We start from the raw sequence: 19,567 nt of genomic DNA, 5'->3' as shown, positions 1-19,567 counted from the left end.
ACGCGGGAGAGTGGTGTTTTTGACAGGCAGATAACAAAGGCCAGAGATAAGAACGACAGGTGCGAGACAGGTTTGAAGAGTTGCGGGTTGTGAAGCCACAAAGGGGGGGGGGGGGGAAATGGCAGAAGGGGTGGGGGAGGAGGGGAGGAACAGGTGGGGTCCAAGGGGAGGGGGGGGGGGAGAGTAGAGAGGGGGGGGTTAGTTGCGGAGGAGAAAAGAGGCGGGGGAGAAGGTTAATTAGAGGTGACCTAAAATTGGAGAAGTCGATGTTTGTACCGCTGGTGGTGTAAGCTGCCCAAGTATAATACGAGGTGCTGTTCCTCCAGTTTGCATGTGGCCTCCCTCTGACAATGGAGGAGGCCCAGGACAGAAAGGTCAGTGTGGGAATGGGAGGGTGAGTTAACATGGTCAGCAACCGGGCGATCCAGCAGGCCTTGTCAGACCGAGGGCGCGTAGGTTTTGGGCTCCCAGTACATTGTGTCTCGGTAGATTTCCCTTTCAGCATCTCAGACCCAAATCCAAACCCAGCTGCTGTGTATTTTCTCAAGCGTTTTCCGATGGGCTCCCAGTTCGAGGTGACATTTAGTGCCGTGAGACCCAGAAGGTAGGTGGCCAGTTCAGTGGTATCACACGCCCCCCCTGGCACAAGGCTTCTGCCCGCTCCGCTGCCATTGTAGGGGGCACACCGATCATGCGTGGCATCCACAGAGAGGGGCACCGTTGAACCACGGGAGCGGCGCTTTCACTCCATTCAAAAGCAAAAAAACCTGTCGCTATGAACCTGAAATAATAACAGAAAATGCTGGAGATACTCAGCAGGTCGGGCAGCGTCTGTGGAGAGAGTGAGAGACGCAGGTCAATAACCTTTGTACGTCGAACTGGCCTCAGGCCAGGAGAGTCTTAGTTCAGTTTAGTTTTAGTTCAGATTAGTTTTAGAGATGCAGCGTGGAGCAGGCCCTTCGGCCCACTGAGTCCGTGCCGACCAGCGATCCCCGCACGCTAAAAGCCATGGGTTCCATCCCGACCACGGGCGCCGTCGGTGCGGAGTTTGTACGGTTTTCTCCGGGTGCTCCGGTTATCTCCCGCACTCCAAAGACGTGCAGGGTCGTCGGCCAATTGGCTTCAGCGCGAATTCTAAATTGCCCCTTGCGTGTGTGGGATAGTGTTGGTGTGCGGGGATCGCTGGTCGGCGCGGACCCGGTGGGCCGAAGGGCCTGTTTCCGCGCTGTATCTTTGACGTACAGTAAAGTACTGAACTAAACTGAGAGGGAGAAGGAGGCCCTTGAAGTGGTTAGGTCCAGGCTGCCTCCTTGAAGGCCCCGTGCCCTCGCGTAGTCTTGTTTCACGCATTCTCCCACGCAGGCCGCTCGCAAACCTCACGCCGAATCCTCCCGCCACCCGCCCACAATCCCGGCAACTAACCCACTCACCCCGCACCTGCGACGTGGGAGCAGACCGGAGCACCCGGAGGAAACCCACGCGGTCACGGGGAGAACGTGCAAACTCCACACACACACGCACACACCCGCATGCACGCACGCACGCACGCGCACACACAGACAGACACACACACAGACAGACACACACACACACACACACACACACACAGACAGACACACACATACAGACACCCGCATGCACACACGCACACACACACACACACACACACACACACACCCCCCACACACACACACACAGACAGACAGACACACACGCACAGACACACACACACAGACACACACGCACACACCCGCATGCATGCACGCACGCGCACACACACAAACACACACCCCCGCACACACACACACACACACACACACACACACACGGCTTTACCCACTGCGCTATGATCGAGCACCGGCATGAGAAGGACTGCAGTGGTTCAAGGTCATAAGGTCATAAGTGATCGGAGCAGACTTAGGCCATTCGGCCCATCGAGTCTACTCCGCCATTCAATCACGGCTGATCTATCTCTCCCTCCTAACCCCATTCTCCTGCCTTCTCCCCATAACCGTTGACACCCGCACTGATCAAGAATCTGTCCATTTCTGCTTTTAAAATGTCCACTGACTTGGCCTCCACAGCCGTCTGTGGCAATGAATCCCACAGATTCACCGCCATGTGAACAGCTTCATAAGATCTGAGCACCCCAGGTCAAAAGCACTGACCGAGAGGTTGGGAGGGGATTGACTTGAACAGGGCCCTAGTGAGACAGCACCTGGAGTACTGTGTGCAGTTTTGGTCTCCATTTTTACACCGAGCCAATTAACCGACAAACCTGTACGTCTTTGGAGTGTGGGAGGAAACCAAAGATCTCGGAGAAAACCCACGCAGGTCACGGGGAGAACGTACAAACTCCGTACAGGCAGCGCCCGTAGTCAGGATCGAACCCGAGTCTAAGGCGCTGTAAGACGTTGGCAAAGTGGTTGGCAAGCGGGAGACCCAGTCGGCCTTGGCGAGACCAAGCGTAGACTCGGCGACCGTTTCGCTCTGTCCGCCGAGGCCTGCTGGATCTCCCGGTTGCCGAACACGTCAAGTGCCCCTCCCACTCCCACCCTGACCTTTCTGTCCTGGGCCTCCTCCACTGTCAGAGTGAGGCCCAGCGCAAACTGGAGGAACAGCACCTCGTATTTCGCTTGGGCAAGCTCGCACCCCAGCGGTACGAACGTTGAATTCTCAAATTTTATGTAACTTCTCCAAACACTCCCCTCCCCTCGCCCTCCCCTCCACCCCACCCCTCCACCCCACCCTCTTGTCCCCCTTCCACCACTAAACCTCAGTTCACCAGTCCCACAGTTCACCACCATGTATACGTCCCCCATTTTGTCCCGGCCTGCAGTCCCCCCCAGCCCCTCCCCCCATAGGTAACCTCTACTTAACTTCCTCCCCCACCTCTTTTCTCCCCCACTCCCACCCCCCCCCCCCATCTCTTCTCTCCCTCCCCTGCACCACTCCTAGACTCCCGCCTGTTCCTCCCCCCCCACCCCTGCTACTTTCCTCCCTCTGGCTTCACAATCCGTCACTCTTCAAACCTGTCTTGCACCTGTCGTTCTTATCTCTGGCCTTTGTTCCGACCATCTGCCTCTCCCATGTTCACCCGTCACCTGCTACACTTTGTCCTATCTATCTCTCCCCTTTGCCCAGCTTTCTTCTCCCTTCCCCCACTACAATCAGCCTGAAGAAGGGTCCCGACCCGAAGCTGTCACCTGCCCACGTTCTCCAGCGATGCCGTCTGACCCCTACTGAGTTACTCCAGCACCGTTTGTCTTTTTATTTTTGTGAGCCGGCGCCTGCAGTTCCTCGCCTCCACCCTGGCGTGAAACCGTTTCGAACTTAACGGGCAGGAAGTGGGTTTATCTTGGGCCTTTCACAGCGCCATGGTGAAGGAACGGAAACCCCAGGGCTCGCTGCGAGTCGCATTCTTTTTTCGGCGCGGTCCTCCGTGCCTCTTGCGCGCTAATGCATGGTGACGCTCGGACGAGCGCCCTGGCACTGCCAACTCCATGGGCGGGCACCCGGTACACGCCAGCGTTCTGCGCTGCCACGCCCTCTGAAGCAGGCGTCCGCCCCCAGTCCGTTCGAAAGAAGGCCAGCCGCGCTGCCTCAGTGCTGCGCCATTGCGGGATGCATGCAGGATGTGATTCCACAGTGACGCAGCCTTGCATGCTCCTGAATCTCCCACTGCCGCCTTCTACCTGTTCAACGCACCTGCCGCTCGATTTACGGGCAATATATTATAGTGCGGCACGGTGGCGCAGCGGTAGAGTCGCCGGAGACCCGGGTTCCATCCCGCCTGCGGGCGCTGTCTGTACGGAGTTTTGCACGTTCTCCCCGTGACCTGCGTGGGTTTTCTCCAGGATCTCCAGTTTCCTCCCACACTCCAAAGACGTGCAGGTTTGTAGATTAATTGGCCTGGTATAAATGTCAATTGTCCCTAGTGTGTGTAGGTTAGGGCTAGTGTGTTGGGATCGCTGGGCGGCGCGGACTCCGGTGGGCCGATGGACCTGTTTCCGCACTGTATCTCTAAACTAAACTAAACTGGACTAATCTCTTCGGTCTTCTGAGATTAATTGCTTTTCTAAATTGCATTTGCCATTGGCAAAGTGAGATTACCCTATATACCAGAGATAGACACAGAGTGCTGGAGTAACTCAGCGGGTCAGGCAGCATCTGTGGAGAACATGGATAGGTGACGTTTCACAGAGTGCTGGAGTAACTCAGCGGGTCAGGCAGCATCTGTGGAGAACATGGATAGGTGACGTTTCACAGAGTGCTGGAGTAACTCAGCGGGTCAGGCAGCATCTGTGGAGAACATGGATAGGTGACGTTTCACAGAGTGCTGGAGTAACTCAGCGGGTCAGGCAGCATCTGTGGAGAACACGGATAGGTGACGTTTCACAGAGTGCTGGAGTAACTCAGCGGGTCAGGCAGCATCTGTGGGGAACATGGATAGGTGACGTTTCACAGAGTGCTGGAGTAACTCAGCGGGTCAGGCAGCATCATGAGGCATTAGCATCCCAATGGCTGCCATGCTGTCTTTCAGAGAGTTGTCTGCACTCATGGGCTTTTCAGTCTAGTTTAGAGATACAGCGCGGAAACAGGCCCTTCGGCCCAACGATTCCGCGCCGACCAGCGATCACCCTGCACACTAACACTATCCCACACACACCACGGGCAATTTTACATTTTGTACCAAAGCCAATTAACCTACAAACCCGCGCGTCTTTGGAGTGTGTGAGGAAACCCGGAGAAAACCCACGCGGGTCACGGGGAGAAGGTGCAAACTCCGTACAGACGGCGCCCGTGGTCGGGATGCAACCCGGGTCGGCGGCGCTGTGAGGCAGCAGCACTACCCGCTGCGCCGCTCATCTTGCAGAGCGAGGGAGAGCTCTCCAAGGTCCTGTACAATGCTAATCCTCAACCAGCAGCGCTGAGATGAGTGGTCCGGGTTTGTCGCTCTGCTTGTTACGTGAGAGGTTTGTCTAGCGCAAAATGCCTGCCTGGCTTCCTACGCTGAAACACTGACTGCCCTTCAAGAGCATTGTCCCTTGCCTGGGAAACGCTTTGGCCATCTTGTGTTACTGTAAGGCGCGGCAAAAATGCAACTTCTTTCCTTCGAAATCGTGCCGAGGGACGTTCTCCTTAATTGGGCGGTCTTTCTTTGAACGCACGTGTGAAACTGCTCATCTTAAACTTCAGTCGTGACTTTTTTTCCCCACAACACAGAGGCCGCATTAGAGGTTTAAGGTGAAGGGGAAAAGATTTAATGGGAATCCGAGGGGTATCTTTTCCACACAGAGGGTGGTGGGTGTGTGGAACGAGCTGCCAGAGGAGGTAGTTGAGGCTGGGACTGTCCCAACGTTTAAGAAACAGTTAGACAGGTACATGGATAGGATGGGTTTGGAGGGATATGGGCCAAGCGCGGGCAGGTGGGACTAGCGTAGATGGGCATGTTGGCCGGTATGGGCAAGTTGGGCCGAAGGGCCTGTTTCCACGCTGTATCACTCCACGACTCATTTACTCCATGTGGCACCCGTACAATCAAGAATCTATCAATCTTAAAAATATCAATCTTAAAAATCCGTCAGTCTTAAAAATATCCATTGAAACATTTCTGCAAAATGAATGGGGTGATTGCTGGTCAGCATGGACTCGATGGGCCGAAGGGCCTGCTTCCGCGCTGCCCATCCTCAAGGCAGTGAGAGGGCATTGAGCTATCCGCTGAGTGTTTGCAGCCTGCACTGATTTTATTTCAGGTTTCCAGCATCTGCAGTTTTAAAAAAAAAAAAAGTTTCAAACATTTTTGAGCTTGTAAAAAAAATCCCACCACAAATCCCGATGAGAATTAGCCGTCTCTCGTGGCGCCATTGCAGAAGCAGTCCTGGCGGGCAAGGGAGGTGTGGCGGGCAGATTATTATTAAATTATCTATATCTTTCATTCACAGCTATTTCTTAGGAGAGCTGGAGAAATGCCTCGATGATCCCGAGCGGCTGGCAGTTCTCTTCATAAAACATGTGAGTCCTCAGTGTCCCTGCTGGTAACTGACAATAACTCGCAGTAACTGACCTAAGATGGAGGCCCGTACACATCCCAGGTTCCGCCACCATCTAATCATTCCCCCCTCCCCACCCCCCCCCCCCCCCCCCGGCCTTTTGTTCCTTCAGAGCTGACCTGCGTTACTTAAATCATCTGCTGTTCAAAACTGCGCAAAAAGAAACCGTTGAGGCCTCAAACGGACTGTGTTGTTTTAACCTTAGGAATCCATTGTGTGGCGCCCGTGCTGGTTTCGTTTAGAGATACCGCGCGGAAACAGGCCCCTTTCGGCCCACCGGGTCCGCGCCGACCAGCGGTCCCCGCACACTAACACTATCCGACACACACTGGGGACGATTTTTACACTTACACCAAGCCGATTCACCTGCACGTCTTTGGAGTGCGGGAGGAAACCGAAGATCTCGGAGAAAACCCACGCAGGGGAGAACGTGGAAACTCCGTACAGGCAGCGCCCGTGGTCGGGATCGAACCGGGGTCTCTGGCGCTGTGAGGCAGCGACTCTACCCACTGAGCCACCGGTGTCTGTGTAAACGGTCGTTGTCTGCCAGCCTCTGACCTCTCTGTAACTGGTGGACTGCAGCACTGAGACCCTGTGCCATCGCGTCAAGCCGAACATAGGAGGCAAAGCAGTCCGCCTCGGCCTACGTGATCTCCCGGTCGCCAAACACCTCAACTCCCCCTCCCATTCCCACACTGACCTTTCTGTCCTGGGCCTCCTCCACTGTCAGAGTAAGGCCCAGCGCAAATTAGAGGAACAGCACCTCATATTTCGCTTGGGCAGCTCACACCCCAGCGGTATGAATATTGACGTCTCCAACTTCAAGTAACCCTTGCATCCCCACTCTCTCTGCCCCTCCCCCACCCTCATGGTCCTGCTAGTTCCACTGTTCTCATCCCTTCGTTATCACCTCCTCCCCAGCCAACAGAAGGCGTCACCCCTGCTGGTCCCCCGAAACAAGGTTCGACCCCGACCGCGGGCGCTGTCTGTACGGAGTTTGCACGTTCTCCCCGTGACCCGCGTGGGTTTTCTCCGGGTGCTCCGGTTTCCTCCCACACTCCAAAGACCTACAGGTTTGTACGCTAATTGGCTTCTGTAAAATTGACCCAAGGGTGCAGGATTGAACTAGTGTGTACGGGCGATCGTTGGTCGGCACGGAGACGGTGGGCAGAAGGGCCTGTTTCAACATTGTGTCTCTAAAACTAATTAACCCATCGACCCGCGCACGTCTTTGTGATGTGGGAGGAAACCGGAGCACCCGGAGGAAACCCACGCGGTCACGAGGAGAACGTGCAAAGTACACACTCACACAGACAGCAGCCGAGGTCAGGATCGAACCCGAGTCTCCCGCGCTGTGAGGCAGCGGCTCTACCCGCAGTAGGGTTGCCAACTTTCTCACTCCCAAATAAGGGACAAGGTGCATCACCGCCCCGCGCCCCACCTGACCTCACCCAGCCAGCGGCAACGTGCTCCTGCTCCACCTCCACCAATGGCGGCCGCCCGGGCCGGGAGGCGGGTTGCTTCGCAACCTCCGTCTGGCGGCGCCCGGGCCTCCAGAACTACACTGTCCGGACCTACACTGTCTGGACCTACACTGTCTGGGCCTACAGCGTCCGGGCCCACACTGTCCGGGCCTACACTGTCCGGGCCTACACTGTCTGGGCCTACAGCGTCCGGGCCTACACCGTCTGAACCTACACTGTCCGGTCCTACACTGTCCAGGGCCTACACTGTCCAGGGCCTACACTGTCCGGGGCCTACTGCATCTCCTCCGGGCCTACAGTGTCCGGACCTACACTGTCCGGGCCTACACTGTCCAGGCCTACACTGTCCGGGCCTACACTGTCCGGGCCTACACTGTCCGGGCATACACAGTCCAGGCCCACACTGTCCGGGCCTACACTGTCCGGGCCTACAGCGTCCCCTCCGGGCCTAATACGGGACAAGGGCAAACCCGTACGGGACAAACCAATTTAGCCCAAAATACGGGATGTCGCTGCTAATACGGGACAGTTGGCCACCCTGTCCCGCGGTGTCACCGCGTGCTGCCGTGAAAAATGGTAACGTTCCAGGGAAGAGCCAACTCTGGTCGGGCCATTTGTGAACTCGAGAGAGAGAGAGAGAGAGAGAGCCGAGAGAGCAGCGCAAATAGTCTCTGCGTTTACGCTCTTGCGTCACGCACGCGCCCACCTGCTTATTTATCGCCAAGTAAAGCTCTTTGGGTGTGTCGGCTCGCCGCGGTTAGCCGGTCCGCTGTGAAGTGGGGTCGCCATCTTCCTCGCTCGCAAACGCGGGGCAAAGGGTGGCGTGGCCGCCCCGTGCCCCCACGTGACCTCGCCCAGCCGGCGGCCGCGTGCTCCCGCTCCACCAATGGTAGCCCACCCGGCCTGTTGTCGGCATCAAAATGAAGGCCGGCTCTCGGCTATCTACCTGCACACGCACAATGGACAAATCCTCGTCTTGCAGTCCGCAATTATACGTCTGTGAAGCCGTGTGTGCCAAATATTATGGTGCCCTGAAATGGGGAGACGATGTATAGACACTGGTGTGGTTTCTAGTAGTGAAAGCAAAATGTATTAAAAATGGCTTTCAATAAAATCTGACAATGGGCACTTTAACCACATGTGATTTCTTTTTTCTCTATTACAAATCTCAAATTGTGGAGTACAGAGGCAAATAAATAAATGGTGGGTCTTTGTCCCAAACATTATGGAGGGCACTGTAAGTCCTGTAGTTCTAGACGACCTTCCTCGTCATCCACACCACCTCCAACCTAGGCCATCAAATCGGCAAGGCCAGCAGCATAATCAAGGACCAGACTCACCCCGGCCACTCCCTCTTCTCCCCTCTCCCATCGGGCAAGAGGTACAGAAGTGTGAAAACGCACAGCTCCAGATTCAGGGGCCGTTTCTTCCCGGCTGTCATCAGGCAACCTGAACCATCCTACCACAACCAGAGAGCAGTGCTGAACTACTATCTACCTCATTGGTGACCCTCGGACTATCCTTGATCGGACTTTACCTTGCACTAAACGTTATTCCCTTAACATGGAAACATAGAAACATAGAAAATAGGTGCAGGAGTAGGCCATTCGGCACTTCGAGCCTGCACCGCCATTCAATATGATCATGGCTGATCATCCAACTCAGTATCCCGTACCTGCCTTCTCTCCATACCCCCTGATCCCTTTAGCCACAAGGGCCACATCTAACTCCCTCTTAAATATAGCTAATGAACTGGCCTCAACTACCTTCTGTGGCAGAGAATTCCACAGATTCACCACTCTCTGTGTGAAAAAAAACGTTCTCATCTCGGTCCTAAAAGACTTCCCCCTTATCCTTAAACTGTGATCCCTTGTTCTGGACTTCCCCAACATCGGGAACAATCTTCCTGCATCTAGCCTGTCCAACCCCTTAAGAATCTTGCACGTTTCTATACGATGTATCGTAAATGCACTGTAATGGATCAATTGTAATCATGTGCTGTCTTTCCACCGACTGAGAAAGCTTTTCACTGAACTGAATCATCCTCTCACCAACGAGAGAGCAGTCCTGACCTCCCATCGACTTCGTTGGAGACCCTGGGACTCTCTTTGACCGGACGTTACTGGACGATATCACGCACTAAATGTTATGCACGCTTTTCTATTCATTCTGTATCCGTACACTGAGGATGGCTCGATTGTAACCGTCCGCTGACTGGTTAGCACGCAACAACAAAGCTTTTCACTGTACCTCGGCACGCGTGACAGTCAGCTGAAGTCAAACTCTCCTTCACCGCCGCCATTTTCCCTCGCTCCCTCGCGCGCCCGTCGCTTTCGTTACGGGCCCTTCGGCCGCTGAGCCCGTAACGAAAGCGACGGGCGCGCGAGCAAGGGAAAATGGCGGCCTGTGCTCTGTGATCTTGTCTGGTGCTAAAACTTAAGCAGAATCAACGTCTATTATTTTCCAGGAAAGACGGTTACACATGTACGTGGTTTATTGCCAGAATAAACCTAAATCTGAACATATCGTCTCCGAATACATCGACACCTACTTTGAAGTGAGTGCCCTTTCATTTCACTCTGGGTATGCACATGGACTCAGTTCATTAGAGCAGATTGGAGCAGAATCAGGCCATTCGGCCCATCGAGTCTACTCTGCCATTCAATCACGGCCGATCTGTCTCTCCCTCCCAAACCCGTTCTCCTGCCTTCTCCCCCCTTAACCCCTGACATCCGCACTAATCAAGAATCTATCTATCTCTGCCTTAACAATATCCACTGACTTGTGGCCTCCACAGCCATTTGTGGTGAAGAATTCCACAGATTCACCACCCTCTGACTAAAGAAATTCCTCCTCATCTCCTTCCTAAAAGAACGTCCTTCAATCCTGAGGCTGTGCCCTCTGGTCCTAGACTCTCCCACCAGTGGAAACATCCTCTCCACATCCACTCTATCCAGGCCGCTCACTATTCTGTACGTTTCAATGAGGTCCCCCCTCGTCCTTCTAAACTCCAGCGAGTACAGGCCCAGTGCCCACAAACGCTCATCGTACGTTAACCCACTCATTCCTGGCTTTGAATACAGCTTTCGCACTGTTGACTGTTAGCAATGTCGTGCATCATAAGTGCCTGGTGAGAGTGGATGTGGGGCATTTAACCTGTCAGTACTAGATCCAAAATACTCCAGGGTTGCAAAGTGCTGAGGAGACTCAAGAGGATGTCACAAGCAATTGAAATAGGAATGCGGTGAATACGGTGGATTTGGGGAGGGGAGGGGAGGGCCACGCTCGAGAGGCCCGCTCGCGCCCGTCTCCGGTAATGGTCTCTGCTTGTTTTTCAGGAGTTGAAGCAACAACTAGGCCACAGGCTTCAGTTGAACGACCTGCTTATCAAACCCGTTCAGAGAATCATGAAGTATCAGCTTCTACTAAAGGTGGGGAACTTTCTGCACTTGAGCCGACTAACAAAAGATTCCACGGTGGGAGGGGGGAGGGGTGCTTATCCTTGACGATGTTGAGGTTCGTTTGCCGATCCCACTCTTTCTCTTAAAGACGGTCTTTAAAAGACGAATACTTTTTTTTTTTTTTAATGGCCGCTCGCGGTGGCGCAGCGGTAGAGTTGCTGCCTTACGGCGAATGCAGCGCCCGGAGACCCGGGTTCCATCCCGACTACGGGCGCTGTCCGTACGGAGTTTGCGCGTTCTCCCCGTGGCCCGCGTGGGTTTTCTCCGGTTTCCTCCCGCACTCCAAAGACGCACAGGTTTGTAGTTCAATTTGTCTTGGTAAAAAATGAAAATTGTCCCCAGTGTGTGTGTGGGATAGTGTCGGCGTGCGGGGATCGCTGGTCGGCGCGGACCCGGTGGGCCGAAGGGCCTGTTTCCGCGCTGTATCTCTAAACTAGACTAAACTGAACTACAGAAGCTGGGACGTTATGCTACAGTTGCACAATGCGTTGGTGAGGCCACATTTGGAGTATTGTGTTCAATTTTGCTCACCCTGCTACAGTAAGGACGTTGTCGAGATGGGAAGGGCGCAGAGAGGGTTTACGAGGGTGTTGCCAGGACTCGAGGGCCTGAGCTATCGGGAGAGGTTGAGCAGGCTGGGACTCTATTCCCTGGAGCGCAGGAGGATGAGGGGTGATCTTATGGAGGTGCACAAAATCAAGAGAGGAATAGATCGGGTGGACGCACAGAGTCTCTTGCCCAGAGTAGGGGAATCGAGGACCAGAGGACATAGGTTTAAGGGGAGGGATTATATAGGAATCTGGACTGAAAGGGGGATGTGGTTAGTGGCTGTGTAGTTTTTAACGTAAGCCTCGGTCTGCCTGACCTCTCCCTCCTGCTGCCTGACCTCTGTCAGCGCTCCCATTCCCGACTCCCGGAATCTGCAATGTGCAATCTTCCGACGTTCCTCGATAATGGAGTAGTCAGGATTAAGTTTAGTTTAGAGATACAGCGAGGAAACAGGCCCTTCGGCCCACCGAGTCTGTGCCGACCAGCGATCCCCGCACACTAACACTATCCCACACACACTGGGGACAATTGACATTTGTACCAAGCCAATTAACCGACACACCTGTACGTCTTTGGAGTGTGGGAGGAAACCGGAGCACCCGGAGAAAACCCAAGCGGGTCACGGGGAGAAGGTGCAAACTCCGTACAGGCAGCGCCCGTAGTCAGGATGGAACCCGGGTCTCTGGCGCCGTGAGGCAGCGGCGCTACCGCTGCGCCACCGTGCCGCCCGAGGTCAGGATGGAACCCGGGTCGCTGGCGCTGTGAGGCAGCGGCGCTACCGCTGCGCCAACGTGCTGCACAGGATGCGGCCGTCCGGATGCGTGTGGGCGAACAGCGGGCTCCTTCCGCTCTCTTGCGTCGTTTGAAGTCCGGCGCCCCACAAAATGCGCAATTTCGCCCCGCGGGTCTCGGGGAGGGGGGGGCTTGCATGCGCTCAACTGCACCCGCAGCTAAGTATTGCAAAAGGGTTCTGGCACCTAGAAGCCCTGCGAGTTCTCCGGCCCTTTTGAAGACAGGCCCTGCTGCATGCTTGTAAGGGGAGGTTCACAGGCCGCACGAAAGCCCTTTGTGCGGAGTGTGATTTGGTGCCCAGCTACAGTATACAGTTCCAGGCATGACCCTGGTGATCACAGGAGCTAAGGATGAATCGCCCGGGCCGTGCAGTGACAGGCCAGGCCAGGCTGATCATCTCACCCACATTGTAAAATCAACACGTTTAGCTTAGCTTAGCTTACAGAAACACAACCCTTCGGCCCACCGAGTCCGCGCCGACCAGCGATCCCCGCACACTAACACTATCCCACACACACACACACACACACACACACACACACACACTAGTGACAGTTTACAATTTTACCGAAGCCAATTAACCTACAAACCCACACGTCTTTGGAGTGTGGGAGGAAACCCCACGGAGCACCCGGAGAAACCCCACGCAGGTCACAAGGAGAACGTACAAACTCCGTACAGACAGCACCCGTAGTCAGGGCTGCTCCTCATGTTCTGGCTCCATTTTAGCCCTACGCTTTTAATTTTTGGGCACCCGGTACAGAGGGGGGAGGGTCGGGAGGGTCAGGTGGGAGGAGGGGGGTCTCCCTGTCGGTCTGCTCCTGGGCCTGGCCAAGATGGCCGCTCGCGGGTCCAGGCAGCGGGCAGTCCACGGCCTCACAGAAGTCGGCTGCCTACCCCTGTTCCGGGCCTACGTCCGTGCCCACGTGTCCCTGGAGAGGGAACACGCGGTGTCCACAGGGACTCTGGAGGCCTTCCGGGAACGCTGGTCGCCGCGGGGGGGTTGAATGTATTGTTGACAGAGATGGCGGGATTTTAATGTGATAATTGTTTATTTTGTAAACTGCCGATACAGGCGGCTTTTGTTTGATCACATTTTGCTTAGTATGTTTGTATGTTTTTCTTTGGAATAAAACTTTTATATAAATTTTTTTTAAAAAAGTAGTCAGGATAGAACCGGGGTCTCCGGCGCTGTGAGTTCCCAGCGGTCGTTCTCCTGTCCTCCTGATTAAATATTGCCGATAGTCTGCCTCGTTATGACCATCCCCTCAGCTGCCAACGAACCATTCTACGTCCTTAGCAGCATCTGCTTTGATCTGCCGTTTTCACGCCTTACCCTTCCACATCTCTAAACTCCCTCTCCTCTGACTCTCAGTCTGAAGAAGGGTCTCGACCCGAAGCGTCACCCATTCCTTCTCTCCAGAGATGCTGCCCGTCCCGCTGAGTTACTCCAGCACTTTTGTGTCTACCTTCGATTTAAACCAGCATCTGCAGTTTCTAACTTCAAGTAACCCTTGCATCCCCTCTCTCTCCATCACTTCCCCATCCTAGCTAGTCCTTGTAGTCCTTGTACCTGCTTCAAAGTTGTCTTCTTGAGTCTCATTGTCTGTTACTCGTTTTCACCTAGCCCACAGCTAACCACGGCCTGTTTCCTTTGTCATCGTTACTTTTTCCCCCCATATCTTTCACCCATCTATATACTAAAACTCTCGTTTGTTTGTTTGTTTGTTTGTTTGTTTGTTTGTTCCTGAACTACAGCCAAAGCGGTACACGATAGCGTAACAATTTTCGGCCCACCTTACTCACCGTCGTCCCTTTGGTGCTAATGGAAGAAGTTTCATTGAAATCGGTGTTATATTTTTTAAGTTATTCACATTTTAAAGTTAAAATCTATCTCCTAGGAAGGGGGGAGGGAGGGAGGGAGGGAGGGAGGGAAGGGGGGTTGAGGGGGGTGGTGGGGGGAGGGGAAGGGGGGAGGGGGAGTGGTGGGGGAGGGAGAGGGGAGTTGAGGGTGTTCGTGGGGGGAGGGGAGGGGGAGGGAGGGGGTAGGGAGAGAGGGAGTAGGAGGATAAGGGGAGATGAAGGGGTTGGTGGGAGGAGGGGAGGGGGAGGGGAGGGGCGGAGGGAGGGAGGGAGGGAGGAGGGAGGATAAGGGGAGGTTGAGGGGGATGGTGGGGGGAGGGGAGGAGGGGTGGGGGGAGGGGGAGGGGAGGAGGGGGGAGGGGTGGGGAGGGAGGGGGCGGGGTGGGGGAGGGAGGGGGCGGGGGGGAGAGTGGAGGAGAGGGTGCTGCACCAATGCAGGAGAGGTTTGGGCCCAACGGGTCCACTTGGTCTAGTTTATTCTATACATCACCATCTCCATCTCTCGTTTCCCTCCCCCCTGACTCTCAGTCTGAAGAAGGGTCTCGACCCGAAACGTCACCCGTTCCTTCTCTCCAGAGATGCTGCCTGACCCGCTGAGTCACTCCAGCACTTTGTGTCTGTCTTCGGTGTAAACCAGCGTCTGCAGGTCCTTTCCTACACCCTTAACTTACCTGTTTTTTTCCTTCGTCCTGCAGGATTTCCTGAAGTATTCGAAGAAAGCCGAGCTGGACACCACCCAGCTCGAGGTACACTGATTATTACTCGTTCAGATTAGACTTCGGTTTAAGTTTATTCAGTTTAGTTTAGTTTAGTTTCGAGATACAGCGCGGAAACAGGCCCCTCGGCCCACCGAGTCCGTGCCGACCAGCGATCGCCCGGTGGGCCGAAAGGGCCTGTTTCCACGCTGTATCTCCAAACTAAAGTAGTGTGACCAAAATTGAACACGATACTGTAAATGCGGCTTCACCAACGTCCCAATCTCTGTACTCAGTACTCTGACCATCGCCTACCCTCCCTCCCCCCCCCCCCCCCACCCCCCTCTCGCTTCCCTGTGATGCATGATGGGATTACCAGGGCAGGGTCAACCAAGCGACCCTTTTTACCAGAACGATCCCAGGAATGAGTGGGTTAACGTACGATGAGCGTTTGTCGGCACTGGGCCTGTACTCGCTGGAGTTTAGAAGGACGAGGGGGGGCCTCATTGAAACGTACAGAACAGTGAAAGGCCTGGATAGAGTGGATGTGGGGAGGATGTTTCCACTAGTGGGAGAGTTTAGGACCAGAGGGCACAGCCTCAGAATTAAAGGACGTACCTTGAGGAAGGAGATGAGGAGGATTTTCTTTAGTCAGAGGGCGGTGAATCTGTGGAATTCATTGTCACAGACGGCAGTGGAGGCCAAGTCAGTGGGTATTCTGAAGGCAGAGATAGATGTGTGTGGACATCTTGAAAACCAAACCAATGAGAAGATGGATATCATATCAGTGGATATTTTGAAGGCAGGGGTAGACAGATTCTTGATTAGTGCGGGTGTCAGGGGAGAAGGCAGGAGAATGGGGTTGGGGTGGGAGGGATAGGTCAGCCATGATTGAATGGCGGAGTGGGCTCGATGGGCCGAATGGCCTCATTCTGCTGCTGGTACTCGTGAGCTGATGAGCCTGTGTGCAAACCCTGTGTGCTAACCCTGTGCTGTTGTTGCCCGTGCAGAAAGCCGTCGAGGTGATGTGCTTCGTCCCCAGACGCTGCAACGACATGATGAACGTTGGCCGCTTGCAAGGCTTCGAGGTACTGGCTCCCCTTCCCTGTCCTCATTCAGCGGGGACCAAAGATACTAGAGGAGCAAGATAGACCACTCGACCCTGACAACAAAGATACTAGAGGAGCAAGATAGACCACTCGACCCTAACAACCAAAGATACTAGAGGAGCAAGATAGACCACTCGACCCTAACAACCAAAGATACTAGAGGAGCAAGATAGACCACTCGACCCTAACAACCAAAGATACTAGAGGAGCAAGATAGACCACTCGACCCTGACAACAAAGATACTAGAGGAGCAAGATGGACCACTCGACCCTAACAACCAAAGATACTAGAGGAGCAAGATAGACCACTCGACCCTGACAACCAAAGATACTAGAGGAGCAAGATAGACCACTCGACCTTAACAACCAAAGATACTAGAGGAGCAAGATAGACCACTCGACCTTAACAACCAAAGATACTAGAGGAGCAAGATAGACCACTCGTCCCTAACAACCAAAGATACTAGAGGAGCAAGATAGACCACTCGACCCTAACAACCAAAGATACTAGAGGAGCAAGATAGACCACTCGAACCTGACAACCGCAGTGTGTCACGGCGGCCATTTTAGTAGGCAGAAACTTGCAGAAACATTTAAAAAGAAAAATAACAAAAATCTGTGAATTGATAGACGAGATATATTCTGCATTTTAACGGTATCATCACACATACTGTTCCCCCAAAACACTGATTACACTGCGAGAGGCATAGTGAATGGCGGGTTTTGCCTACTAAAATGGCTCCTTTGCGTACTACACTTCAGTATAGGCGATTTCAATGGAGTGGTCCATCTTGCTCCTCTAGTATCTTTGGTCGCCTACTAAAATGGCGGACGTTACGCTCCTTTGCGTACTACACTTCAGTATGGGCGATTTCAATGGAGTGGTCCATCTTGCTCCTCTAGTATCTTTGGTGGGAACTGTAAGTCTGAAGAAGGGTCTCGACCCGAGACGTCGCCCATTCCTTCTCTCCGGAGACGCTGCCTGTCCCGCTGAGTCACTCCACCATTTTGCGTCCATCTCCAGAACCAGTCCAGCTGAGCAAGTTTTAGCGGGGTATTTTCCACCGCTGCCTGATTGTCCAACTTGCATGTCGAAGGAGGAGCTTGGACCGTAGCTTCCGTTACAGTGGCACGGTGACGCAGCGGGTAGAACCGCTACCTCACAGCACCAGAGACCCGGGTTCCATCCTGACCTCGGCCGCTGTCTGTACGGAGTTTGTACGTTCTCCCCGTGACCCGCGTGGGTCTCCTCCGTGTTTAGTTTAGTTTAGAGATACAGCGCGGAAACAGGCCCTTTCGGCCCACCGGGTCCGCGCCGCCCAGCGATCCCCGCACACTAACACTATCCTACACACACCTGGGACGATTTTTACATTTGCCCAGCCAATTAACCGACAAACCTGCACGTCTTTGGAGCGCGGGAGGAAACCGAAGATCTCGGAGAAAACCCACGCAGGTCACGGGGAGAACGTGCAAACTCCGTACAGACGGCGCCCGTAGTCGGGATGGAACCCGGGTCTCCGGCGCTGCATTCGCTGTAAGGCGGCAGCGCTGCCGCTGCGCCACCGTGCCGCCTCCGGGTGCTCCGGTTTCCTCCCACACTCCAAAGACGTGCGGGTTTGAAGGTTAATCGGCCCTCTGTAAATAGCCCTGGTGTGTCGGGAGGGGATGTGAAAGTGGGAGAAGATGCAACTAATGCAAACTATGCACATGAATGGTTCGATCTGGAGGGAATTGATGACATAAATACAACCAATAAAGTTGGATTAGATGAGTATAGGATTAGTGCGTATTGTCAACACGGACTCGATGGGCTGAAGGGTCTGTTTCCCTGCTGTGCCTCTCCAATCTATTGCCGTTTCGTTCGGCCTTGTGGTATCGGCACACGGTTCCACAGAAACATCGAGCGTGCCTGGGGATGAGCTCTTGTAGATACTTAGCTTTTAGTTTCGTTTCGAGATACAGCGCGGAAACAGGCCCTTATAGCCAATAGACAATAGGTGCCATTCGGCCCTTCGAGCCAGCACCGCCATTCAATGTGATCATGGCTGATCATTCTCAATCAGTACCCCGTTCCTGCCTTCTCCCCATACCCCCTGACTCCGCTATCCTTAAGAGCTCTATCTAGCTCTCTCTTGAATGCATTCAGAGAATTGGCCTCCACTGCCTTCTGAGGCAGAGAATTCCACAGATTCACAACTCTCGGACTGAAAAGGTTTTTCCTCATCTCAGTTCTAAATGGCCTACCCCTTATTCTTAAACTGTGGCCCCTTGTTCTGGACTCCCCCAACATTGGGAACATGTTTCCTGCCTCTAACGTGTCCAACCCCTTAATAATCTTATACGTTTCGATAAGATCCCCTCTCATCCTTCTAAATTCCGATGTATACAAGCCCAGTCGCTCCAGTCTTTCACCATATGACAGTCCCGCCATTCCGACCCTTGGGTCCGCGCCGACCAGCGATCCCCGCACACTAGCACTATCCCACACGCACTAGGGGCAATTTATAACTTCAACGGAAGCCAATTAGCCCTACAAACTCGCACGTCTTTGGAGTGTGGGAGGAAACCGGAGCACCCGGAGAAAACCCGCACAGGTCACGGGGAGAGCGTGCAAACTCCGCACAGGCAGCGCCCGTGGTCTGGATGGAACCCGGGTCTCTGGCGCTGTGAGGCAGCAACTCTACCGCTGTGCCACCGTGCCACACGGCAGTCTGGTGAACAGGAGATCCTGAGCCATGGCTTTGAGGGCAGATAAGGTTGGGCAATGTTCTCAGACCTCTGCATTGCACCGGATTATTCCTTCCTGTCCTGGGCCTCCTCCACTGTCAGAGTGAGGCCCAGCGCAAATTGGAGGGACAGCACCTCATATTTCGCTTGGGCAGCTCACGCCCCAGCGGTACGAACATTGACTTCTCCAACTTCAAGTAACCCTTGCATTCCCACTCTCCATCCTTCAAGAGAGAGTTAGATATGGCTCTGGGGGCTAACAGAATCATGGGATAAGGGGAGAAGGCAGGCACGGGTTACTGATTGTGGATGATCAGCCATGATCACAATGAATGGCGGTGCGTACAGGCTCGAAGGGCCGAATGGCCTCCTCCGTCACCTAGTGTCTATGTTTCTCCTCCTTCCCAGTTCCACGACCAGTCCTACTGTCTCCGACTACATTCCATCTCTGTGTGCTTTGTAGTTACCTTCTCCCAGCGAGCAGTGATCTATTCTGCATTGTCCTTGATCTGCATTCCCTTTGTCCTGTTTTCACACCTTGCACTTCCTTATCTATGTGTCTCCCTCTCCCCGACTCTCAGTCCGAAGAAGGGTCTCGACCCGAATCGTCACCCATTCCTTCTCTCCGGAGATGCCGCCTGACCCGCTGCGTCACTCCGCCATTTTGTGTCCGTCTTCGGAACGGGCGTTGCTGCCGTTTATCGCTGGCGCTCATTTCCCCCCCAAAATACTAGAGGAGCAAGATGGATTATATTCATATACAATACACATTAATGACTTGGATGAAGGGATTAAAAGTACCATTAGCAAATTTGCAGATGGTACAAAGCT

General features: G+C 54.1%; 1 protein-coding gene across 2 annotated transcripts in view; it reads left to right on the top strand.

Moving 5' to 3' along the window:
* Positions 1–19,567, top strand: part of LOC144611911 (triple functional domain protein-like) — a 131,387-nt gene that overhangs the window by 98,034 nt on the left and 13,786 nt on the right. For both annotated transcript variants that reach the window (XM_078431233.1, XM_078431232.1), the window contains exons 8-12: positions 5,946–6,015; positions 10,005–10,094; positions 10,876–10,968; positions 14,898–14,948; positions 15,908–15,985. In XM_078431233.1, the coding sequence (XP_078287359.1) occupies positions 5,946–6,015; positions 10,005–10,094; positions 10,876–10,968; positions 14,898–14,948; positions 15,908–15,985 (382 nt within the window). The remainder of the gene's footprint in view (positions 1–5,945; positions 6,016–10,004; positions 10,095–10,875; positions 10,969–14,897; positions 14,949–15,907; positions 15,986–19,567) is intronic.

This window comes from Rhinoraja longicauda, chromosome 42, assembly GCF_053455715.1.
Source record: "Rhinoraja longicauda isolate Sanriku21f chromosome 42, sRhiLon1.1, whole genome shotgun sequence".
Taxonomy (NCBI): domain Eukaryota; kingdom Metazoa; phylum Chordata; class Chondrichthyes; order Rajiformes; family Arhynchobatidae; genus Rhinoraja; species Rhinoraja longicauda.
This window is presented reverse-complemented; position numbering and strand designations above follow the sequence as displayed.